The sequence below is a fragment of the Branchiostoma floridae genome, chromosome 11, assembly GCF_000003815.2.
Source record: "Branchiostoma floridae strain S238N-H82 chromosome 11, Bfl_VNyyK, whole genome shotgun sequence".
Taxonomy (NCBI): domain Eukaryota; kingdom Metazoa; phylum Chordata; class Leptocardii; order Amphioxiformes; family Branchiostomatidae; genus Branchiostoma; species Branchiostoma floridae.
Genome location: NC_049989.1, coordinates 1721748 through 1749588, shown reverse-complemented (window position 1 = coordinate 1749588; position 27841 = coordinate 1721748). Strand labels below are relative to the sequence as shown.

At 38.9% G+C, this 27841-nt stretch overlaps 1 protein-coding gene across 1 annotated transcript in view; it reads right to left on the bottom strand.

The window, feature by feature from the left end:
• The window catches only part of LOC118426115, a 32735-nt gene extending 20899 nt beyond the window's left edge, over positions 1-11836 (bottom strand). The window contains exon 1 of the mRNA XM_035835372.1: positions 10589-11836. Coding sequence (XP_035691265.1) covers positions 10589-11836 — 1248 coding nt within the window. The remainder of the gene's footprint in view (positions 1-10588) is intronic.
• Between the last annotated feature and the right edge of the window lie 16005 nt (positions 11837-27841).

The window sequence follows — 27841 nt, the reverse complement described above, 5'->3', positions numbered from 1 at the left end:
TTTTTTCAAGTTTCTTATTGTATAGAGTCTCTTACTCCTTTTGGTGACTATCGTGGTCACATGGGTCTACTTCAAGTTGAGAGGGCCCAGCTTTGATTATCGGCGGTGGTATAGGGTTGCTATCTTCTTCTTGCCTTGTCTGGCTGTCAACTCCCTCTCTTGTGTAGAACCTGCAACCTCGGGTGGAGACCATGTGCTCGGCTGTTCCGAGCGGACCCTCTTGGTGCTCCTCCTGTCACGCTTCATCACCGTATCGCAGAGGACGATAATTCTGTCCTGCCTCTGACTCCGTCAGCTTGAACGCCGCACTAGCCAGGTATCTTGGCAGTCCCAAGTCTCCTCGTCAGACATCAGGGTCTGGTTAGCACCCTCCAGGAACATCTGGTCCTCCTTGTTTAGGACCTTCCTACCGACTCCCAATAGAAACTTCTGGTTCAAAATAGAAAGAATATTGGAATGTTATAAGTAAAACACCATAATTTCCCTCAAAATGGTAAGAACATTTTTTTGTTGAATCACGACTCTAATATGTGTATGGCTACTTAAGGGCGTGGAGATAGTGTATTTGTTTCTAAGTGAGTGTCCTGTGGCAGGGGTTTCTGGAAGGGGGGACCAGGTCACATGTAGTGGATGGTCAACTTCCAACATCTGTTGATGACAGCCGCCTCACGTTGCGACTTGAGGGTGGGTAGGTCGGGCACATCACGCCTTCCCGCTCGGCGGATTATCCGAAGAGCCCACTATTAGACTCTCTGTGTTGCCTATTCATGTTGCTTTCTACAACCTAAAGGAGGACATGGCCATATTCAAAGACCGGACGCTCGGGGGACAAGTATATTGTCACTAAGTTGGCGACACTGGTCCCTTGCTTTTCGAGTGGTCCAAAAATATTGTCTACGGGAGGCTTTAGTGACCATTGAAGTTACTTGTTCTTGTACTTGTAAGGTAAGATTTTGGTCCAGATTGAAGCCCAGACCTTTTGCGGAGACGAGCCACGAAACGCACCCCCACCCCCCAAGGGTTAACCTCTGTAAGCTGGGAACGGATCTGCAGACACAGATTTATAGCTTTTCTTCCCGTTTAGCAGCATGTTGTTGGTATCAGCCCACAAATCGAGACGATATGTTTCTTCCTCAAGTGTTTTGTCTTCTTTGGCCTGAGGTACTGAAATAGTTCTGTACCTTGAGATATCGTCCGCATATTCCACATTTATGGCTTCAAGATGTACCGTTGTTCTTGCACCCATATAGAGCCGACAAATGCACGGTAATGTCGTTAAAATATATCAATTACAACTAGCAGTACCGCTTTTTATCATCTTCATCCTGTGCCAATAACGAGGCAAGTAAATTGAATTCAACGTTTCTTACTGATACATTTGACAACATTACTACTTCAGTACAAGTAAAGTATTTGCGCAATCTCAACTCACCCACAAATTTATTTTGTTGGCAAGCTGTCTAATATTTGTACCGTTTTGGTTGGATTATTTAGCCTTGTGCCAAACTAATACCAGTTCTGAACATGCCACCAGCTTAAAGTTTTCAGATTCTATGTCTTGATTTGTTTCCTCCAGAAGGCTTGGATGTCGGTTTCAAGAGAGTGTATCTTACTCACACAGGATGACATTGACGTATTCGTTTTAACTTGCATTGACTTGTTTCAATTCTCTTTAACACTTCATGCTTTCTGGGTCTCCCAGTTGTTTCATACGTGAGTCTTTGTTGGCTGATAAGCTGTACAGTGTACTTTGTAGTTGTTTGTCATATTTATCTGCTATGTCTGTATTCTGCAAGATGCTGCAATAGCATGTTCTAGGAGACGTCCAACTTTTAAGAAAGTCAAGCAAACAACCTACCTGATCACTGTTTCTTTTCTTTGTAGCAACAACCAATTTCATGAATTTTATTTAAAGTATCTTTACATTGTCGTTGTACCTTTCATCCGCCTACGCTGTAATTACAGCGTTCCCTTCAAGGATGTCTACATCCCTTCTGGCATCTTATAGTTCTTCCTCAACATCAAACGACTCAATCTGCTACTTATCCTGAGTCAACACTTCAGTGAGCTTTTTCACACTGCCACGAATCATTTTTGCCTTGTGGTACAGCGCGTTTAAGAACTGTTGGTACATATTGAATTTTGTCTTAAGACAATCTGGACAGAAGGTGGAACAATATTGACCTACGGGTTGAAAGCAGACCTGCCGCATCTTATTTCTGGCTACCACGGGGTCGTTATGCTTCTCAGGCCATGTAGACTATGACAGGACAGATGACAGCCAAACGGCGCCCAAGTATCCAGGTCTCACAGAACCTGCCATCCATAGTGAACATTTTGGCCTAAGTCACATCTGCCCAAGGTTAGGGGTAAGTGGCAGCACTCTGGTTTCGCCGAGTGCTGTGGCTGCCCACGACTTGTCTTAACCAGCGCTTAATTAGGTCAAAGATGCACAACTTATCTGCTATGGTGTACGACTTTGGTTGTATTAGTTACACCTAAAAAGTATGCTCTATCCAGAGGTCTCTGAAGACAGGCGCCTTCTCCGATTCATTCTTTTTCAAATCAAATTCCAGCATGCTTACACTGACATATTGGGATCCTTTGTCTCTGGTATTTCGTCATCAGCAAAACCTAATATAAAATAGTTTTCCTGCATTTAACCCATGTTTTGTGATACCACTAGTATATGTAGTAAGAGAGAGACGAGCGTGGAGACAACTGTTTTTCTTCATGTCTACCTAAACTGTCTCTCAACAACCCTAAAGTCTGAGGTATCATATGGATACATAAAACTGCACGCAATTCAATGGTAACACCACTGTATATAAACTTTACAGTAAAAGATGGAATTGAATAATAAGTCCAAAAACTGACTGCTCACTATTGTTAATATCATAGATAGCAACTTCACTGACCTATGGCCTCTTCAAAAGCAAGCAGGTTTGTCCCTTCTTCGACAACTCACCGGCTTCGTTTCCCATCCACTCAAAGTGTTTCCTGAAAGGCAAAAACTTCAGCCAGATACCTTTAGTGAGCAAAGCCCTGTGTGATATCTATATAGCACTTTGTCATGCTACAAGGTACAAGTAATCAAATTATACCGTACAACATTTTATTTCTAAAGAATCTGATCCCAAGCTATGCAGAAAATTCATATTACTGGAACTCAAGTCTCCAGTATGAATTAGAGAAAGGAAGCTTTTACGATGTTTTAAGATGTGGGTGTAACAATTCTGTAGCTTAAATAATACATGGAATTATGCATATTTGCAGTGTCCGATTATAGGTTCACACAAGATATACTGCAAACTAGGGGTGGGTATCGGCAGCTGGACCTGATCATCTAGACATGGACCGCACCTGGACGTAAGTCGAAATTCAAAGCAAATGCAAACTACAAATTACCCTTTAGGTGCGTCAGCCAAAATATACTGTATTCTACAAAAAGATGACAAGTAGGTGAATTTCGTAAAACATTAATGTCCACCGTGAGTTGATATTTAAAAATATCTCCATTGTTACCTTGGTATGGCAGAGCTATCGAAACCCTCGTTAACACGAGCTAGGTCCATGTATGCGAATTGCTCCAACGTCGATAGGAATCCGTTTAAAACAGACTACGTTAAACACAATGCGTTACTCAAAGTCATGTAAGTATGACTATGTCTAAGTAAGGAGAGGACCAAATATCGTCTATTGTGCTATCAAACGCGGATCGAGTCTTTGTCAAGTGCTTGTTGCACATTGTATGTTAGATATGTTTATCTAATGTCCATGCCATGATGACATATTTTCAAGACCCGTTTCTTTTGCCTTGCTCATCTTTGTTGAAGCTCTCTAGTTTTTCTAACAGCTACCCCCGGGTTCTCTAAAAGAAATCACACATTGATGTATGACAAAAGTGTACGTCATGGTTGCAACAATGGGGTAACCTCTTGTCATCTTGTAGAAAATACAAGATTGCCGTCTGTTGTATCAGTTAGATGACAACACCATCATTGCCTATGTGTGCTTTTCAGTCTGCAAACATCAGACTCTGTGAAGTACTGGTAATGTCCTGGACTGTCCACGAAAAGGCGTGTACTGCTGATTTCAACAGCAATGGCCTTTTAAAAAAGAACAGATGTTTTATGCTTAAACATGCTATCCGACAAATTCCATGACAGGTGCTTTCAATTTTCATTGTTTATCATATCATAAGCCATAAAATATCATAATATACAGTGTGTCCACAACAATTCTTGTCAACATTATCACCCTAGCTGAATACATGAATGGCAGTATAAACATACTTGCAGCATTAGGTAGTGCATCATGCTACTCTCCTCGTTGTGTTGCATCTTTGTTTTCTACTACCGCCCAACAAGCAGGGATCAAGCAAGTCTCTATCTTGCATCTGCAGTCTTGGGGTATATGTTGCACCACGTCCTTTATGGAAAAATATGAACCGGCAGTTTTTATTATCATCTACCAAGAAATGCACACGGTAAATTTTGAATTCACAATCTACTTTTTTTACACAGAATCCTGTGAAATCATGTAAATCAGCAAGAACATGACTAGTATGTATCTGTACCAACAACAAAACTGGAAAAAATACATCCTACAATATTTATAATTTGAACACAATTCAAAGTAACGCATTGGCCGTTTCACTAATGTTAGTCAATGCTTACGTTTACATATACTAGTACGTAAATTGCAATAAACAAAGCACAGTCCATATTTGCTACGTTACTTACATAAATTTCAATTGACTTCGTCACTTCGCTGAGCAAGCAAAAATATATGAATGCATTGAGGCCAAATTAAACACGATCTTGCACCTGCAGGTCAATTTCATGAATGGTTTATTTGTTGCACAACACAACTTCAGTGAAACGTTTTTCAGCCAGCTGATGAATTACATTTGATAAGAAATAAGTATTTTTAAAGCTTTATCTAATCACATCATACATAGGTAATTTCTTTTATGGTAAATTTTGTAAACAATATTCTAGGAAAGTCAAAAAGTTTGGTTGTTCTAGCACAAGCCGGTTGGGAGCGACACGTCGTCAAAGTTGCCGCAGGCACTTTTAGCCCCCCACCCCTAGTCCGGATAGGGTTAAACAACTCAAACGAAGCAGTAGTAGTTTGATAATTGATGACTAAGTAAATGTCGGTAGAGAAATAGAAATATAACATCATTAAAATGTACCCAAATCAAACAAGCAAAATTTATAGATTGAAACAAACTGTGAACATGAGATTTTTAACAGTTGGGTGTCTCATAATTACATTTTTCAGCGGAACAACCTTAAACAGATGCAAGTTAAAACGGAACAATGTAAGCCAAGTTCTCCATTACGCTTATGTCTCGCAAATTTGTAGTAACTTGAGTCAGACCTTACAACTTTGCCAGTATTTAGTTGAATTTAATGACCTAATGAAAAATATAATTATGAGACACACAACTATCTAAGAAATCTCATTGTCACAGTTTGTTTCAATCTATACATTTTGCTTGTATGTTTGTTTTTTGTTACATTTTTATGATGTTATATCCCTATTTCTTTACAGATATGTCCTTAGTCATCAAGCATTAAGTTAAACTACTATTGCTATTTCTAAGTCATCAATTTGTTAGTGGGTATCTTGCATGAGGTTTAATGTATAATTGTTTATATCTATTCAACCTTTATCACTTTATGAGTTGTTTAATTTGTATTATGATTTGTAAATATTGACAATGGAAGCGCATATTTAAGTCTATGAAAAGGAAAATATAGTTTTTCGTTTGTCTGTGTATGTGTGTCTGTGTAGTTGACATTTTTTTCAGGTTTGGTAGGTCGCTAGAAACCGTTAGAAAAATCGATTGTTTTTTTTTTTTTTTTTTTTTTTTAAATTTTTTTTTTATTAAAAACAACAACTGTAGTACATTTGTCAAACATACATACTAGGACCAGCGTTTGTACAGTCGAGTACTATTGCACATGGAGGAATAACATATACTGGTAGGTCTGGACGAATGACATGAGTAGTGGAACAGTCAGTAAAGACAAAATACATGAAGTACATTTGTCAAACTACTAGGGAGTCTAGGAATATGTACAATATGTTCGTTACTACACTATGATGAAGCATAGAGTAGTCCAACAATATGCAGGGTTCATTCCAAAGTACAATGTATCAATAGGAAATATGTATAATCAGTCTACACTTGCTGTCAGTCTATTATGGTATAATCGTTCTTCAAAGTTTTTTTTAAAGACATTAAAGAGGTTGGTTATATACAGGTGTGGATCATTTATATGCCAGATCCAAGTTTTAAAGATTGCCCATTTAGCCACAGTAACAGTAAAGGTTCTAGTTTTCTGGTCTTTACAGGTTATTACATGATCAATTTTTCCAAGTAAAATCTCCTGACAAGTAATTTTTATGTTGGGCAATGGCACATATGTGTTAACTAATTCCCAGAAATTACACAGTCTTTCACATCTAAAGAACATGTGTTCATAATCCTCTATGCTTCCACTACTACATAATGTACATGTTGCATTATATATATGTCCAGTTTCATCTTTGATACCCCATTTGTGCAGGTTGTGTGCACATGGTAATATCCGGTGTAATAGTTTGTAGTTTAACTCTGCTAACTTAGTGTCTTTACAGGTCTGTGTGCTTAACAATCCCCAGATATTTTCCCATGCCAGGGCTTCAGTAGGAAATATGGATTGCCATTTTTTAGAGCATGTTGGTTCCTTGACCTGTGCCTGCATTATTGTACTGTAAAACAATTTGCAGGTGTTCTTACTTTTGATTTGTTTTGTTGTTTTACCATCAAATATATATGGGGTAAGGGTGTTAAGATCTAGTCTTTGAAAAGGAATTGGGCCTATATGGTTTCTTAAAGCTTTCTTCCATGTAAGAGGTATAGCTTGAAACAGAGTTTTATGTTCAATAATACCATTTGGTCTTGTGTTTAGGTTTAGGTGAGGGTAGTGATCTAGAGACATGAACTTGTCTAAGGGGAATACATCTTTTATGAATATGATGCCTTTTTTTATCCAGGTTGGAAAGAAAATTGTTTTACCTTGTGATCTTACATATTTGTTGCACCATATAGTTTCACCCATTATTTCACTTACACTAGAGGGTTTGTTCTTACCTCCTCCACCAGCAGAGTGGAAGGATGATATTACCTGTTTATAAAATGTGGGGAATTTACTCATGTCAGGACCATCTTTATCAGAAGTAAAATTCATATGTAATAGTAAATTGTCTGGACCAAGGGAGTTTATAAATGTTAAAGCAATAACTTTCCATCTTGCGTTGTCATTCCTTACTAATCTTGGTACCCAGGATGCAAGTAGGGCTTGTTTTTGGTGATCTAAGTTTGTCAGGCCTAAACCTCCCAACTCAATAGGTTGGCTAACAACATCTCTTTTGATCTTATCTTTTTTACCATTCCACAGGAAAGTGAACATTTCTTTCTTTACAATGTTAATCACCCAAGGTGGGGTAATAATCATAGACATGTTATAGATTATTTGTGAAAGGGCAAGGGATTTTAAGACAGTAACTTTTCCAAAAAGAGTTAGTTTTCTACCTTTCCAGATTTGAAGTGTGCTTTTCAGTCTTTCAATTTTTTTCTCCCAGTTTAGCAGTTCACATTCATGGTGTAGGGATGAGTTATAGAAGTATATGCCTAGGGATTTTATAGGTGTCTTTGGCCAAGATATACCCAAGGGAGTGTCTTGTCTGTCAACATAGGATCCAATCCATAAACTTCACATTTTTTAACATTTAAATTTAGGCTTGAAACACTACAGAAATCTTTAATAAGTCTGAAGGCATTTTCCATTGATGTAAGGTCAGAAACAAATAAGGTGGTATCATCAGCTACCTGTGAGATTTTAATGTCAACAGTTTCAGTAGATTGTGTTTTAACTTTAATTCCTTCCACTTCTTGTGCATGTCTAATCTTTACAGCCATAGTTTCTACCGTGAGGATGAATAGAAGAGCAGATATGGGACAGCCTTGACGTATGCCTTTCTTTAAGGGAAAGAAGTCAGATAACCATCCTCTATTACTGATGGTGCTGCTAATGTCATTATACATGCATTTTATTGCACTGATAAATGAGGAGCCGAAGTTAAATTTTTCTAAAACTTTCCACATAAATTTTCTATTCAAAGTGTCAAAAGCTTTACTAAAATCCAGGAAGATTACTGCTCCAGGGATATTTTGGGTTTTAGCATATTCAATAACATCATTAATAAGTCTTACATTTTGTCCAATAAATCTACCCTTGATATAAGCTGTTTGGTCATTATCAATTAACTTGTGCAAAACTTTCTTAAGTCTGTTGGCAAGAACAAAGGCAAATATTTTATATTCAGTATTGAGAAGGCTAATTGGTCTCCAGTTGACTAGGTGGTGGCGTTCATTTTTTTTGTGTATTAACCTTAGCATTGCACGTCTTTGTGAAACAGGCATTTTACCTTCTACCAATGTTTCCTGGATAGAATTATAAACTAGGTCTCCTATATAGGGCCAAAACGTCTTAAAGAATTCGGAGGGAATGCCATTAAGGCCAGGGCTTTTGTTTTCTTTCATAGAGAAAAGGGCATCCTTACATTCATCTTTAGTAATTGGTTTATCTAAGAATTCTCTGTCAGTTTGGCTCAAAATATTTGATTTGATTTGATTTATTCGGCTGTATAATCATGAGAAATACAGCCAGGGCTACCCAACTAGCCTGAGGCTATTATCAAGGGCTAGCCCTGGTAACATTACAATATACGTTATATAATAGTATACAGTATACAACAGTATTAACGATACATGTAACTTTGACTACAGAGGCGATCCGTGTTTACAGCTTGACTAGCAGTCGTACGATCTAGAATGTCAGTCTATGATACAAATGATATTACTCGGTTATCTATATAAGGCTAGTTAGTCAGCGATTAACACGTTTGAACGCTATAATGTATACGTACTACAGTGCAGATCGTTCAGTAGGAACAGTAGTTGTTGCCATCAATAGCTACTATCAGTAATACAATGACTATTAGGAAACTATGATATACTTTATCAAGCGTTTACAGAGTATTTGTTATCAGGCGACGTGCGCAGTCTATGTTTGAAGGAGCTGATGGTGCTAGCTGTGCGGGTACTACTGGGGAGAGAGTTCCAGAGGGAAATTGCTCTGCTAACAAATGTTCTCTGAGATCGTGTAGTCTTGTATGCAGGAGTAGTCAAATGTTCACTGTTTCTTAGGGGGTAGCGGGAGTCGATAGCAGACGCTCGTGCATGAGGAAGCAGACTTTGCAGGTGTGGGGGGCAGCGTCCATTCAACAGTTTGTACATGGTTACTGCCGTGTGGAACTTGCGTCGGTACTGTAGTGACGGTAGGGATAGTTCGGAGTAGAGACGTTCGTATGAAGGGTACGGTAGTCCGAAGTGGCCACTGATAATCCTGGTGGTTTGGTACTGGACAGATTCCAGAATCTTTTGGTCACGTTTGGTAAGGCCGGCCCAGACAATGTCAGCATACTCTAGACTTGGTCTTGTGATCATAGTGTATAGCCTGAGAAGTAGATTCTTCGGAATCTTCTTCCGTAGAGCACATAGTAGTCCGGATGATCGCCTAGCCTTTGTTGAGATGATCTCTACGTGTGTTGACCAGAACAGGGTATTTGTGACAGTGACGCCTAGGTGTTTATGACTGGTGACAACCTGTAAAACAGTTCCTCCTAGGATCACAGGAGGAATCGATCGTGGAAGGGCGCGAGACGTAATAAACATGACTTTGCACTTGTCTATATTAGCCTCTAGTTTCCATTTTGAGAGCCAGGTTGACACAGAGCTCAACTCACTGTTTAGTGATGCGACTACGCAGTCGATAGAGCGGTGGCAAGAAGACAGTGATGTATCGTCGGCAAATAGGTTTGTTTGACACTGTGTAAGGCTAGTGGCCAGATCGTTGATGTAAAGTATAAAAAGTGTCGGTCCGAGGACGGATCCTTGCGGCACTCCGGCTAATGGAGATTTCCATTCGGAGCCTACTCCCTGAATGACGACACGTTGTCGTCTATCGGAAAGATAGCTGGTGAACCAGTTGAGCATGGGGCCATTAATCCCGTATGCTTTTAATTTAGCAAGAAGTCCTGCGTGCCAGACCTTGTCAAAGGCCTTTCGGAGGTCAAGAAATACGCAGCCTACAATTTGTCCTCTATCCATGGCGTCGGTCCATTCCTCCATTAGTCGGCACAGCTGCAGTGCGGTGTTGTCAAGTGGTCTAAACCCGCTTTGGTGGTCAGTCAGTATCGGATTTATATGGGCAATTAGTCGCTTGTTCACCAGGGTTTCCATAACCTTTGACACTGCGCTCAGTAGTGATATAGGCCTGTAGTTGTTTGAGAGGTGGCGGCTACCGGCTTTGTGAATGGGGGTTACGTTAGCTTTTTTCCATTCCGAAGGTACCTGCCCGAGTTGGAGAGATTTGTTATACAGGCAGCTTAGAGGAGCTGAGATCGGATCTGCTACTAGGCGTAAGAGCCTGGGGGATATTTCGTCGGGTCCACATGACTTTCCTACTTTCAGGGAACTTAGTTGTTGTCGTACTTCCTCAACTGACAGCTGAACAGAATCCAAGACTGTTCCCGGGACAGTTGTCGGGTGGAATGTTGGAGCTGGGTCATTCCTAGCGGGAAGATCAGTCTGGTTTATGAAGAAATTGTTCAGGGCATTAGCCTTTTCTTCCGGAGTCTCCAGTATGGCTGAACCGACTTTAAGAGCTGGGATACCCGTTGAGGTATTTCCCAGAGCAGATTTAGCATATGTGAAGAATCGCCTGGTGTTGCCAGTCTCCACATCATTCACGAGTTCCTCAATGTAAGCTGACTCGGCCCTTCTTGTGAGTGCAGTCACTAGATTTCTTTGTCTTCTGTAGGTGGCCCACGTTACCTCAGTATTTATCCGTTTCGCTCTGGAGTGTAGGCGGTGTTTTCTACGGATAGCTGTTTTGATCTCTTTGTTAGAATGTATCCAAGGCTTTGCTGTCCTAGTGGTAGAGACAAACTTGTGAGGGATGTGTTGTTTGCATATGGCAATGAACATGTTGTACCATGAATCCCAGATGTCGTCCATGGAGTCAAAAACGTGGTTGATATCCCAGGGGGCGGCTGCAATGTGTTGGTGAAGGGTTTCAATGTTCGCTTTGCTATACAACCAGACGAGGCGTTTTCCGCTGTGGTGGTTTGCCTTTAGGTTGAGCGCAGTTGCTGTTGCAAGATGATCAGAGTCACCAAGGGGAGCTAAGGTGCCCGTTTGGTGACACATTACTGGATGGGAGGTGACAATCAGGTCCAACAAGTTCCTCCCACGGGTCGGTTCGTGAAGCACCTGTTCTAGACCATGGTTCATGAAAATGTTGTCAAGTTGACGTCCCGGGTTGTCAGTTGTGTTGCTGTTAAGCCAGTTGCTGTTCTTTGCATTGAAATCTCCGAGGATCACTTTAACAGCATGTGCTTGGTCCGTTGCTTTCTGAATCTGAGTTTCGAATAGGTCAAAGAATGTGTCATCTGCTGATGGCGGGCGATATGAACAATTGATTAAGAGATTGGTATTGGCTTTGGTCACATCACACCAGATAGATTCTATCTCGTCATTCTCAAGATCACCACGTCTTGTCGTGTACAGAGAATCACTGACATACATCATGACGCCACCTCCATGTCTGTTCCTGTCTTTCCGGTACACCTGGTACCCTTCCAGTTCGATATCACGGTCAACAATTTCACTACTTAGCCAAGTCTCAGTTACGCATAGAACACTGAACTTCATCGTGGATACCAAAGATCTGAGTTCTTCAATCTTGGGTAGTAAACTTCGAGAAATATTTTCTAACTGTACACTTTCTAAGTATTGATCCATGGCTACATCACTTATATTGTCTTCCTGGTATAGTTGTTCATAGTATTTCTTACATTCACAAAGAATATCTGAGTCTCTATTAATCTCTCTTCCATTAATGGATAATGCGTTAATATCCTTGTCACTTCCTCTTTTCTTTTCCAAGTTTAAGAAGTACTTAGTAGGTTTTTCCCCCTCTTCTCTCCATTTGGCTCTAGCTCTTACATAAGCTCCATGTGATTTTTTCATATAAAGGTCTTCTAAGCTAGATTGTGCTTGCTTGTAGCTAAGTATATTGTCATTAGTTGGATTTTTATCTATCTCATTTTGAAGAAAGGAGACTTTTTTCTCTAACCTCTCTATCTGTTCTCTGCTTTCTCTGGCTTTCTTGGCTCCATATTGTTTTGAAAACTCAGCTACTTTGATCATACATAAATCTAGTTTATCTCTATTTGATGTAGTGTTCTTATTACTCTCTTGTTGAATTAAGTTACAGATATTCTCAAAGTATTCTTTGTCTCTCAATAAATCTACATTTAGTTTAAAAGTTCCAGGGCCTCTGGCATAGTTATGGAATTTGAGTTTTAGAAATATGGCTTGGTGATCGGTAAGTATTGCAGGTCTTATATCACATTTGTCAATTTTTCCTACAAGGGTCTTGTGAATTAGCCAAAAATCTAGTCTACAGGCTACATTCTTTGTAAGATTGCGCCAAGTAAATTGTTGGGTGGTGGGGTTAACTAACCTATAAGCATCACATATTTCCAGTCTAGAACATAGTTTTTTCACAACTTTAGCAGACCTTCCTGCAGTATCTAGTCTACCCCCCTTTTTATCAAGTTCAGGATTCAAAACACAATTTATATCTCCACCACAAATTAGGTTAGTGGGGTCTAAGCTACTTAACCAATCTGACAGTTTCACAATAAAGTTATTTCTTTCTTTAACCTTATTTGGGGCATAAATATTTACTAAGCATAGCTCTATATCATCTATGGTGCAGTTCAGGAGAAGGGTTCTTCCATTACTATCTAGGTATTTGCAGTCTATTAACATAAAATTGGCTGAAGGCTTAATCAATATTGCTACCCCCCTGCTACAATTTGATCCGAAGGCTTGAAAACAAGGGCCTTGCCATTCTCTAGATAAAACGTCTTTTGTCTCTGCAGTGAAATGCGTTTCTTGAAGAAAGATTATGTCAGCTTTTTGGTTTTTAACATATGATAATAATGACCTCCTTTTGTTTTTTTCAAGCAATCCACGGACATTCAGTGATAGTAAAGATATGTCGTTTAAGCCTTTGGAACTAATATCAGAATTCTGTACCTTTTGTTGATGTTTGTGTGCAGCGCACTTTGGCCTAACGTCGTCACGGCCGTTCATAAAGTCCATAGTCATAAGTCCGGTAACCGAGCGAGTTTGTCAACATTGGGATCAGTTCGTGGGAAATTTCCGGACTGCCTAGGTCGCGCCGCCGGAGCTATCTTCAGGTGGGGGTGGGGCGTTCCTCAGCTGCTTTCGTGAGGGTTCGGACGCCACGGCTGGAGGGCTGTCTCGAGGTCGTTTCTGGCTGGCAGGTTGCTTCTTCTTCTTCTGCGATGTCTTTCTTGGGTTGTCCGACGCACTGGCTCTCGCTTTACGCAAAAGCGATCAAGGGGGCCCCGAGTTTGTTTGGACTGTTCCGAGGCAGTACTTCCGCATTCCTCACCCCAGCTGGGATCAGGTTCTGTTGTCATGGTGACGTTTACGGAAGTGTTGTCGTCTTCGGTAGGGCTGGACCTGTCTTCTCTTGAGACATACTGGGAGAAGTACTGGTCGATTACCAGTTCGGGAGAGGGTGACAGTGTGGCTTCAGTGTCAACTTGGGGAGCAGGTTCTTGCTGAGCGTCACTGTCACTCACTATGTGGAGGCAGGCGGGATCACCTCTCTTGTGTTCTGGTAAACCACAGTCAAAACATCTCTGAGGCTCAGGGCAGCTAGACATCGTGTGCCCTGGCTCTTTACAGTTCTTGCAGATCGTTGATTGTCTCTTTTCAGCTTCTCTCTGTTCCTTGTGATACACTTTAGCTCGGAACGGTCCCATAGCAATGACGGGTGGTAGCGGCTGGTTGGGGATTTCTATGTGGAAGAACCTTCTACCTGTCTTCCACCTAGTCAGCCGTTTGTTTTCATCACGATCTCTCTCATCGATGATGTTGCTATGGAACTTACAGCCCAGGTTTACGAAGCATTCCTTTATCTCATTGTTACTGAAGGATAAGGGGATCTCACTTACGTAAACCCTGGTGGTAGGCACATCCACTGTTCCTTTGACGATAAAAGGGTTTTCACTGTAGGGTTGAAAGTGACGCTTACGCAGGGTGACTCCGTGTAGCAGGATGGTAACACGGGCGCTCTCCGTCAGGGGATAGATCCGCCACAGGCCCCTGATCCTTTGTGCACCATCTACGGAGTTATAGCCGGCGACCTTTTCCAACGCGCCACATATTTCCCTCGTCGTGTAGGGCCGATCTTCCTCTCCCATAATTTCCCTGTTTTTCAGGAACACTGGCATAATAGAACGACGCTGTGACTCTGGTCTCACGGGCGGTAACGTTTGGTCGTTCCTGACCCGAAGCCAGGCGTTGTCAACAGACGCCATGCCTGTCGCCATGTTGGTTTCTTCTTGGAAGTTTCTTGGTCTTTCTTGGGAATAAGTTGTTTTATTGATCGATCTTTTCTCTCAGTCTGACCGGTGTGTCGTGTTTGTCAGGCTTCGGTCGTTGTCTCAGCAATAAAGTACGATGCAAATGTCAAAAATAGTTGAGAATACAGTCAGGAAGTACGTATGACCTTTTTCTATTGTTGTCCCAGGGACGCCGGCGTTAGTTGTCTGCACCGAGTTTGGGGTTCGTAATTCCTCGCCGATCCACAGGAAACACTGCTCAGGAAACGCTGATCAGGATACCGTGGAGTCAGGAGTCAGGCCTCGATCGTTGTTACGTCCTTCCTTCCTTCCTACCTTCCTTCCTCGGCGTTGTGTTGGTGACTTGGACGGGGCTCCGCTTCGAGACTGCCGCCGCTGTATGGGCTCGGCTCGCCGGTATGACCACACAGGGGCGAGAAAATATCAAAAACAAGGAATTAATACTATGAAATAGACGACAACGAAGGTGAAACAAGTTGTAAGGCGTAAGTAGAAAAATGTAGCAAAAATTTTGGGGAAAAGGCAGCAAAATCGATTCAAAAGCGGGAGCGTAGTAACACACGTCTGACCTGTACGGAATCCGCGTACGAATCGGGAAAAATCGATTGTTACTCCCTGTATAAAAGGAGGGGGAGGGCCGAGTGTCTCGATATAATCATTTTAGTAATAGTTCATGAATTCCTCAATGTCATTTCTCTGCCTTGGCAAGTAATAAATGGTTCTGAAATGATATTTGGTAACAAAAATCCAATTATTGTAGAGGCGTAGCACTCTAAGCCATATTCCTGTAATATGTCTGCTGTCTTGAATTCTTCGAAGAAACAACTATCTCGCTGAAAGGTTGTTTCTAAAAAATATCTAATATTTTAGCAGTTTTGGTGTCAAATTGCGTAATATGTATTTCTTTTAAATCATTCCCAACGGTAAAAGTAAATGCAAAAGTTCTAAAGCTTACATAACTTACAAATATGCATCAAAATAAGTTTAATCGACTTTGAAGAAAATGGTTTGTCCCAACTGTTAAATAATTCCCATGACGTATTATTACCCACTCAGAAGCAATGATTCTCGCCTTTCGTTGCTGGTGTTGCCAGATTCTTAACCCGGAATCAATACAACTCTGCATCAGCATCGGTATTTTCTACCCAGAATCGCCCTCCTTCCAAGAAAATTACCAGTACCTGTGAGTTTCAGCTTTCACTTGAAAGGTACGTGACGTCAACTTTGAGTGTGTTTTCTAACGTAGAATTCTCACCGTGAGAACATATAGTTGTTTCTTTATTTCAGGCACTCCGGCCCATATGAAACAAAGACAAACGTTAAAAAAATAGGATATGTGCAATACAGCATTGTGAAATATCCGTAAATATAATTGTACAGAGGCGACGCTAGAGATTGCTGAAGAATTAACTGAGGTAGAATGAGTCGGACCTAAGCACAGACTGTGCAATGATATTAGATCAATGGTCATTTCTTCGTTAGGCAAGGTTAGTTTGGTCAATATAGATGGCAACCTCTGGAAACACAAAAGGTGCGAGTGTTTACATAAAAAAAGTTGGACTAAAAAGATGCCTTCGTTGTTAATCTTAGTGTGTTTTATTTTGTATAAAAATAGCAAAACACACATTGTCTGACAAATAACTAACAAGAGATTGTTTTGCCATTTTTTTCTTTCTTCTTCCGCCTTGACATTGATTTTTGAATTCTTTCACATTAGTGTTCCAAAAATATTGGGTATATCTGTAATCGATAAAATGTTTGATCCAGAGGTTGCAGCTTAAAATTCGCAGTCTGATATGTCTCGGTGTTATGCCCTTGGGAGGCCTCTTAACATCCATTCAAGACATTTAGTTGGAAATGAATACCAAGCTTGAATTCGGTCGGCCCTCAGATAAAATGTCACGTGTTTATGAAAGTAACATCTTATGCGCGTTAAAAAAGACCGCCAGATGTATTAAAAAAAAGTGGTGGTATTTTTCGAAGTAAGTAGATCAACCTCATAAGTCTGGTCATGTACATTATTCCAGAAATGCGATGAAACTTGAATGCTCGTGGATCTTGAGGGTGATAGCAGGCTGCATTTGGGGAGATCTTTGGAAATTAAATTTGTTCCCATAATATAAAATCTCGGTATCAAAATGTAAAATAAATCACCCTTTGTTTTTTGTGCTGGGAACTCGGTAGCCTAGGTGTCTTCAAGCCGGTATATGAGGGATCAATAGTAACGTTCTGTACTTTTCATTAGAAAAATTATAGGACAATCAGAAGACGTTTACGTAGATGGGCACAGCGATGTTAAGAATTACACTACACACAATGCTCAAAGAAACTCTTTAGCAAAATTGTACTTGGATTATTTTGGTACACAGGAAATAAATTGTTGTAATTTGTGAAATGTGTGGAAATCTCTACAATCATCACTAATAAAAATATTTAACAAATCAGACAGCAAATGCGTAAAATTTAGAAATATATCATCACAGACCTTGGTAACTCAACATGAAAATGTCTGTGGAACCTTGATACATTTAAAAAATATTTCCGGGTGTATATGTTGAGAAGCGCAGTTCTGTTTACCGTTTGGGGAAAATGTAAACTTAACAAAAAAGAGTTCTACTTAGATGGGCACTACGATATCAAAAGTAACAATACCCACAATCGTATAGAGTTAAAAATGATGCAAAATGCAATGTACTATAAGAGAACTTAAAGTTTCAAATAAAACATGTATATTGAATATGGGAGAAAGAAAAAAGGAGTGACCATAAACGCTGAGGATTGTACTAAACACGATTGATATATCCCTGTTTGACTTATGACTTTTCATGTGTTAGCCTTGAACTATGTAATGTTTTTGTCCCCTGCTACAACAAAAAAATAATCATTGTCTACCTAAAAATGATATCATGTCTACAAGTGCGGAGGCATATATCACATTAGTATATTTATTACTAATTTGTCAGCCGTCTTCAAAATCTTCACGTAAGATGGTGTTTAAATTATTTTTTTCTTAATTTGATTTTTCTTCGTTTTATATTCATCTCACGTCTGCAAAAAGTCAGCAGACAGAATACAATAAATAACATTACGTTTATAGCACTTTGTTCTGGGATTTTGTGTTCTCAGATTTCATTTTCATACTAACCTACACTAAGCCATTGCGCGGTACACATAGACATTACAATGTGTACAAGAAAACAAATAACATTACAACCTCCAAAAAAATTGACAATCGGGTATAACAAAATTTGACTGAACTTTTTTATAATACCTGAGACCCATAGATATTTTCGGTACTACTAAAAAGTGTTTCTCGCAGCAGTAAGTCTGATTTCATTTTCAGCTGGGAATAATTTTTGAAAGTTGCGAGTTCCTAGCTAGTACACTGCCTTAGATGTCCGTCAGAAGATTTCTAGCTTCAAACCTATTTTTGCCTATTCTTTCTATATTCAGTATCTATGATTGACATTTTAATGAACTTATAAAGGCTACAGAAATTTCTTTCTTCTAAAGACTAGAATTTGTAATGCAATCGATAAAATGATGTTTAGTAAACTAAATGCAACAAAATAAGGATTTAAAAAATAAAATAAAATAAGATCATTTTGTTTGAAAATCTTTTTGTTATAAATTAACTCCTGTATTAAATATTATTTTAATGTCGACATTATTTTTTTCAATTTGTTGCTTAATTATGATCAGTTAATGAAGTAACACTCCTGACTTATCCTTATGTCGTAATTTAGTACGAAAAGACACTAGTAAGTCCATTGCTTTTCATTTGATATGAATGTAAAGTTGACATTTATTTGAAATAAGTATTTCTGAGATATCTTCAATCTACTGAAAAGCTCAACAGATCTAGAAAATTCACCCATTGGTTAACCCTCAAACCACCATGTGGGGTCAAAACTGACCCCAGACGTATATTAATATGTGCCATAATAGATTATGACATTTCTCATTGAAAACAACTTTCCTCCCATGAGTTTGTTTGTATACATGTCTTATAACTTCTCATTCGTTTTTACAGAGATTGGCTCATTGTTGATCAAGTTATCATAAAAAGTTAATGCATGGTCCAGTGGGGTCAAAACTGTGCACATCACGTCATTTAGTTTAACTTACCCAACATCTTGGATTTTGAATGATGACATCATCAAATTTGCATAAATTGTCAATATTGAATCATGAAATTTACGTTAAATTTCATAAGATGTCATGAACAAGTATGGTATGCCAAGAAAATCTTAAAACTTGAATATTTAAGCCAAAATTTTAAAAATTGCGTAATAAATATGCCCGTGGAAATTCCGTTGCATGACAACATGAAAAATGATGAACTTTTTTATTCACATTAATTACTTGCAATCAACATTTTCTCAAAAAGGACCAAGTTTGGTGACCCTAGCAAAAGCTATTCAGGGGGTCTGAATAGCGATAGTGCAAAAGGTGGTCCTCATGGTATTTTCCATAAATTATGATAATGTGCTAGAATTATTCTCGCCTTATCATGTCAAACTGCCCCACATAGATTAATCAAGACATACATATATGCAAATCACAAAAAGAGTCCCCCCAAAAAATGCTTTTTTTTAAATGTTATGGGATCAGCTTTGACCCCATTCAGTACTAATCTACATCACAAAAAAGGTACGGTGGTTTGAGGGTTAGTACTGTGCAACTATTTAATCGTACGTACCAAACTTAAAAGTGTTTCTATAACTTGATTTACCTTACTCCGATTAAGTTGGCATTAGCTTTCAGGCTGTCAATTATAAAATGTGGTACATACTTTGTTGATGTTATAGGCTGTGTCATACATCGAGAATATTTAATGTTGAACCTATGTTTTGAATCGTACTATTCACAAAACTTAGCATATAGTCACATGATTCACTGAATCAGGCTGTGTACCGACTTCCGCCCGAATTTCCTCCTCATTGGATCTACACGAAAAATAGAGGATTTCTTTTTCACGTAGAGGCACATGGGTCCGTACCTTACCTTAACTAACTGTTTTTAAATCGTGGCTACGATACCAGCACTTTATGACAGACTTGTGTAATGAGTTTATTAAAGATGGTAAATTAGTGTTTGAATACTCACTTTTCGCATTTTTCTATTTCTTAGAGACGTTTATTTCTTGTCAGTGTTCACACCAGGCATCTAAAAACGTTGCACTGATAGGAAGACGCCATTCTGTGACTTTGCGAGCTTATTTAACCAAATGTCGACAACGATCTAGAGACACAGCATCTTACTTAAGCACAGATACAATGGAGTCTGAAAACGTCCTAAAGTCGCATCTAGTTGAATATTCGAACCTTCACCCTGCGAGTGCCATTAGATCAACCAACGGGGACAGCAATCCATGCAGCAATTTAAATTCAGACATCTGTCTAAAACCAACAAGTTTTGCACACACTAAAAGCGAGGAAATGACTTCTGTTGCCACAAATATCACATCGCACACTGAGACGAATGTGGCGCAAGATGACAATGAGTTACTCAAGACAGGGCTCAAGCAAAAACAAGAAAATGCTGAATTCATTACCGATTATGCCAAAGAAGGAAGTGACGAATCAAAGCATTATTTGGAAGAAGGAAGAACCAAGGATGATTTCAGCAGTTCTCTGTACACATTCTACTCTAATCCCCCGACCGGACCGAATGGTCGAAATCCTAATCCGACGTATGAGCTAAACGAGCTGGACCAATCCAATCCAATGTACGGTCAGAGGCTCCAGAGCTATCAAAACACGAAACTGGCGCGTGAGACAGAAAGTCAGCCTGGACTTTCCTCCATGCCTGCTTACAACGAACAGCACAGCACGCCTCATCCCGATAGCGATCAGGAAGGTGATGATGGCAATATATTGAAAGAACTTAGTGACTGTACTCCCTCCGTTGATGTTGATACTCAAGCATGTGCTGTTTCATCCCATTGTCAAGATGATATGGCCTCTGTCGGGACAGGTGTAGAGAGGGAACACAGAAATGATCCCTCACTGGAGGCAAAATCGGATCCAAACAGTGACAGCGAGACGTCTGCAAACTTAGTAGGATCTACCAGAAATGATCGAGACTCCCCCGATCCTGTGGTAAATGGCTGTGAAGATCCTAGATTCCCAAACTTCCACAATTTGAATCACGTCGACGTGCGAAACATGCTGAACCCTAATCCGATGTACATGGCGCACGGTCCTCTCCAAGGGGTCTGTGGTAAGTCATGCGCTCGATAACACCTATAAGGAAAGTTCGAGGAAATTTGGAACTTAAGAAAAAGTTTGTTGAACACCTTTGTATGGGTTGAAATTTACTGCTTTTCTTTTCTCCATATTCTTCCCCTGTTGAATCTTGTAGAGTTTTTTTTATGTTTTAACAAAAAACATACATATACATGTTTTCTTTAGCTATCATTAAAAAACATTTTTCGCAATGATCTTATCTTTACTCCAAATAAAATGTTTTTCTTTCACCTCATAACCGTTAACCATCAAACCACCGTACCTTTTTTGTGACGTAGATTTCCGTTTGGGGTCAGAACTGATCCCAAAACGTTTTGTACAAATACATTTTTTGTGACTTTTTTTGTGATTTGTATATATGTATAGCTTCATTAATCTATGTGGGACAGTTTGACATGATTAGTTGACAATAATTTAAGCTCATTAACATAATTTATTCAAAAGATCATGAGGACCACATTTCGCCCTAACGCTATTCAGATCGGTAAGGTTTTTTTACATCCGCACCAAATTCAAAGTCACATAGCCCCTGAATAAATTACGCTAGGGCCAGTAAACTTGGTCGCTTTTGAGGAAATGTTTATAGAAAGCAATTAAAGTGAATAAAAAAGTTCATCATATTTTCATGTTGCCATGGCAACGGAATTCTGAAGGTCATAATTATTATGCAATTTTCTAGTTTTGGCTTAAACATTCACGTTTTAAGGTTTTCACAAATTTTACAAGGTTTTGGCAAATCACTCTTGTTCATGACAGCTTATAAAATTCAACGTAAATTTCATTATTCAATATTCATAATTTATGCTAATCCAAGATGGCGGACAATCTAAGTTAAATGACGTCATGGCGTCGTCATATAACATGATAATGACACACAGGTCGTTGCTATAATTTTGTTTCACATATACATCATTCTCTGAAAATTTCGTGATCATACAATAAGTAGTTAAGGCGTGGCTTTCAAACGTTTGTTTAAGAAAATGGAGATAAACTTTCAATGATAACTTAATCAATAATGAGCCAATCTCGGTAAAAACGTATGCGAAGTTATAAGACATATATACAAACAAACTCATATGAGGAATTTTTTTTTCAACCAGAAATGTCATAATGGCACATATTGATATTCGTCTGGGGTCAGTTTTGACCCCATATGATGGTTTGAGGGTTAAAGGATACCAAGCTTCACTATACTTTCAGAAGGTGCGTTGAGCCGAACCTGTTACGTGTTAACAACAGCCACCTTTACATTCTTGATTTGTGCTGGAATCTGTACCGTGCTTCTCATATTCTCCAATAAAAACATGGATGGTAATCAAGAGGTAAGTCAGTGTCCGTTTGGTGCTATTATTTGCATGAATGAAGACCTTTATTGTACATACACACCCACTAGGTTCAGTACAGGTCGCAACAAAAGATACATGGTATATGTACAAGGAATGAATCTAAAATACACAAGAATCGTATTCTACTACGTAATTTCGACTTCTTCCCGTTTCTTTGTGATATTGAAAATGTAGGAGCAGATATGCTTTATAAGTAAATGTTTGTCTGAATTCATGAGGAATATACATTTATCTATATTACTTAATTGCATGGAGTGGAGGAACATGGGTTCTATCAGTCTATAGAGCTCAGTCTATCTCTTTTGTACAAACTACATTCTACTGCAAAATGTTGTTCGTCTTCTAACTTATCCAGATTACAGTAGCTACATATTTGTTGTTCTAGGAGTGCGGTTATGTCTTCCGGTTTCAATGTATAATTTATTGTTGATCGTCTATCGCTAGCTGTATCAACTAGCCTGCTGTACTTACTCTTTGTTCTGTTGCAGGTGACACCTGCTAATGCATTGGTTGAAGAGAGTACCTCCACATTCAGATCAACGTCAAACTTCTCAGAGGAGTTCGTAATGCTATCAACCTCCAATAGCCCGAAAGATGCTAAACTGCAATCATCCTCAAACAGCCCAGAGCGTGCCACACTACCACCAACCTCCAACGCTCCAAAAGGTACCACTGATGCATCCATCTCAAAAAGCCCACAGGATACGACGCTACCATTCAGCTCAAATAGCCCGCACCGTTCCACACTTTCATCAAGCTCCAAAAGCCCTAAGGGTGCCATACCACAATCAACCTCCTACATCAAACAAAGCAAATATAAACCATCTTTTTTGGTTCAACTTACTCATGAATTATTTGAGCTATTTGGGTAAATTGGCATTTTTACCTTCCATTTTTTTATCATTTATGAATTTAAAAAAAATGGAGCTGTAACGAATATTGAAAGATTGGCATGAAATAATTCTAAATCTGATTTTTTTGGCCATATTGACGACGTCATCAGGTTTTATTGCCCCTAAGATTATTTCTTTTCTATGACAAAAGACAGCACTTTGGTACATGCTACCGCAATTAAACTATGTTTTCCATGTTCATAATGATACAAGCTATGAACTCACAGTTGCGCGAATTGATATCTACTAATGATCTGTCTTCATTACCTACATAGAATGCCATGGATGTTATATTTTCAGTAGCGTCTGTATGTCAGCAAGATAACTCAAGAACGGCTTGGTGGATCGGAAATAGGAGTACATTTGCATAGTTTATGAGAATAATCAGCCATAGCAGTTTTTTCGATGTATCTCTTGTCCCGGTCATGACATGGTCTTGATATTTTACTAGTAGCTAGCTTTAAGATTGATCACAAAGTGTGGCAAGTTTTAGCCCCCAACATTTAAAAATGAAACTGCAGGGGCATTTTTGTCAATATTTTCCAAAAAGGATAACTGCAGGAAGGAATCACGGATTGATATCATTTTAGGCATGCGGTTGTCTTAGGAGAGAACATAAGCAGATACTAAATATGCTTAAGAAAAACAGATTTGCATGATTTTTGCCAAAATTGCAAAACCGCTTATGAGAAATGATGAATATTGCATACTTGTGACGTGCATGTTAGTCAATGATGAACATCACCATGCATAAATCATGTTAAGTAAAACTCCTGTTCTGAACATGTTATGGTCACGATTTTCTAGTGTTTGATAGTTCTTGTGCTTAGGAGAGATTGACATAACCTTTGGCCCCCTAGTGGCTAGTTTCAAGATAGCAGGGGCATTTTTGTCAAAAATCTTCTGATGAGAATAACTCAAGAAGGAGACAATGGATTTTCGTGATTCTTGGTTTGGAAGTACCTAAGCCAATGTTGTACAAGTCAAGATACTAACTATGCAAAAGAAGAGAACATTTGCATAATTAATGACAATATTCCTTCTTTGCAGTTTTTCATGTATTCCCTGTGCTAGACATTTGGTATCGACATTTGGTCTTGACATTTGCGTGGCAGATAGCTTTTAGTGTCATAAGATAGTGTGGGCGAGTAACATTCCATTTACATTTCGTTGTGGAACTGCAGGGGCGATTTTGTCAAGACAAAGAGGATAACTGCAGAAATGAACGATGGACTGCCATCATTTTAGGTATGCATGTAGTTTAGGCAAAGATGTTCATAATGATATACATGTTTAAAAACAAAGGCTTAATTTGCATAATCTATGATGAAATTGTATATTCCATTGTTTTATATAGCTAGACTTCAATAGATGTAAATTATGAAAGGTGGAACATAAACAGATACCAATTATGCAGTAAGGACCTGATTTGTATAATATATACAAAAATTGCAAAACCGCTCAATGATTAATAGTGGAAATTTCAATACTTGTGACATTTTAACATTAGTCAATGATGAACATTACTTTGCATCAATTATGCAAATGTGTAGTTATTTGCATGAAATTAAAAAAAAAGGTCTCAATATTTCAAGGAGGTATGAGGTCGCTGGACTCTAGTTAGTAAAAGATTTTTTTTTAGATTAGATGAAAACAAATATTTTCTAATTACTACAGATCATTAGTAGATACCAATTTGCGCAACCATGAGTTTGTAGCTTTCATAATATTATGCACATGAAAAACACAGTTTAATAGCAGTGGTATGTACAAAGGTGCTGTATTTTGTCATAGAAAAAATTAATATTAGGGGCAATAAAACATGATGATGTCATCAATAAGGCCCCCCAAAAAATCAGATTTAGACTTCTTTCATGCCCATTTCTTAATAGTCGTCACGGCTACATTCTTTCTTAATTCTTAAATGATAAAACAATGTAAGGTAAATATGCCAATTTAGCCAACCTGAATGCCCTAAGTTTGCTAAATTGTTTACATAAAGGTTGCCGTTAAGGTTTTCTCTTTTATCCTCAAAACTGATGCCCTAATCTGGTTTATGACCTCTTACTGTCACACAAGAGAAGAGAGAAAAGAGAACTGGTATGTTTAAACACACAATGTCAGGTACGAGATGGTAGTCAAAAGACTAAATTGCCTTGTACAATGTAAAATACTGGCGCTCAAGAGTCTATAGGAAATGTCCTGCCTAAGTGTATTAATCTAATTATAATCATCACAATTCCCACATAACTGTACAGTTTAAAAGTTTGGATGCACACACACACACACACACACTCATATCCATATATATCAGTAATAAAATTGATCTCATTTCAATCTTAAATAGAACTATAATTGAGAAATATTAAAATTATCTCAGTAACCCTACGTCATTTTTCGGCCTTTCAGCCTAATTAATTGCTGCCCATACATGATGTGTTGTACAACAATTACTTGATTTTCTTTGTCTAGAATTGCCGACATGTTTTGAAGCTAAGTATTGATTAGATACAATCTATGTTCATATCTCATATAACTTATCGCAATATTAATATAATGAGCACTTGACAATGCTGCTACCTTCAAACACCCTGTGCATCGCACAGAAATATTTTTTCAGTACAAATTCGGTATTTGTGTAGGCAGCTAATATCTATCTACAACATCCTGTTGAGACATTATTTATAACTGTAATCAGAAGAAAGATATCTAATGATATTTGCAAAATTTTGACAAAAACAGGCCCTTGGAAATATTCATGTAGCCATAGCTTAGCACTGAAACCTTCTAAGAAAATGGTCTCAACAGAAGATTGTTGACACCATTATAATTACTGCGTTGTGCAACTTGTGTCCTTTCAACCCATATATTTTGTAAGTTGGAGGAATATTGTCTCAGCATGCACAACTTCATTATATTTCAGCCATACCATAGGTATGGTGAAATATATTGTATTCGTAATGTTTCTTCTTTCTTTCTCCTGTCAAATCTTCAGAACACGGTATCTCCGTTGTTCCTCAACCGAATGACTTGAAATTTGGCACAAGGGTAGAGTGGGCCAATACCCTCGGGCGTTTTTTTTCATTTTTTCCATATCTGTCTCTTAAATGATTTTATTAAGGTTTTTTGGTCATCTTAAGACCAAAACTGTATATTTGGGCCCCCTGTACCCTGGTATTATAACCGAATGAGCTGAAATTTGGCACAGATGTGCCTTGATAAGTCCCCCATATAGATTCAATATCAGTTTTGGTGTACAGTACAACAAAATGCTTATTTTTGCGATTTTTTGACCAATTTTTGACCAAAAAAGGACACTTTTGGCCCCTGTACCCTGGTATTACAACCAAATGAGCTGAAATTTGACAGAGATGTGCCTTGATAATGCCCCCATATAAATTTAAGAACACTTTTGGTGTACAGTACAACAAAATGCTTATTTTTGCGATTTTTTGACCAATTTTTGACCAAAAAAGGACACTTTTGGCTCCTGTACCTTGGTATTGCAACCGAATGAGCTGAAATTTGACACAGATGTGCCTTGATAATCCCTTCATATAAATTCAATAACACTTTTGGTGTACAGTGCAACAAAATGCTTATTTTTGCGATTTTTGGCCAATTTTTGACCAAAAAAGGACACTTTTGGCTCCTGTACCCTGGTATTACAATTTAATGACCTGAAATTTGGTATAGATAGGCATTAGATACTTGGTAACAAGATTCAAGTAAAATTTTTGACATAAACAACTTTAAAATGATTAATTTTGGCACTTTTCTGAGGGGAAATTTGTTTTCTTTTGGCCTCCTGACGTGACCTTCCGTGACCCCGCACAGAGCCACACCTGTGCGCGTCAGCCGGAGAGTTAATTGAATCAAAGACCTAGCCAATCAGCGAAGAGGAGGCCAAAGGCTAATTAATATTCATAAGCGGGGCCTCATGATCCCGTATATAGCAGTGTTCCCGCCAGGGGGAGCAAAGCCCGCCTAAGGCTCTCGCATTTTAGACTATTCAGAAGGCTTTATATTGTATCAGTTCTTAGGGGCATTTCTATGATAATCGCAGCAGTCACTTAACTTCTCTTCAGGAGTTTAGCGTAACACTGTTTCAGGTCAAACCGTCAAAGGCAACAAAAAACAAACTTTAACGTTACTGAGTTCAACAGTACTTATAACTTGTTATCCGAAGTTGAAACGCTAGCGATGGTATTTTCGCTGCGCTGTTAGCTCCGTGCGACTGTTGTTGACGGTCTTATAACGGTATATTTTGCACCCCTGTACCCTGGTATGAGTAACATTTGGTATAGATAGGCATAATATAGTTGGTAAAATGATCCAAGTAAAATTTTTGGCATAAAGTACTGTAAAAGGCTTAATTACAGCACTTTTTTTAGGGGAAATTGGTTTTCTTTCGTTCTCCATGCCGTGACCTTTCGGACGTTCACCCCACAGAGCCGACATCTGCACCTGCGTCTAGCCGGCAGGAAGAGTTAATTCAATTAATGGTTCAGCCAATCAGCGAAGAGGAAAGCGAAGGCTAATTAATATTCATAAGCGGGACCACACAATACGTTAACTTGAAGACTCAGGCCATACAGACTTCTCGCCAGGATTTTTTCAAAGCGTCGGACAGGGGTCCCGGGGCCGCCGAATGTCCCTGGCGGGGTCCAGGGGCAGGGCCACTGTGGGGGGGACCCAGGTGGGCGAAGCCCCCCCCCCGGAAGCTCTTGCATTTTAGGCTATTGAGAAGGCTTCTTTT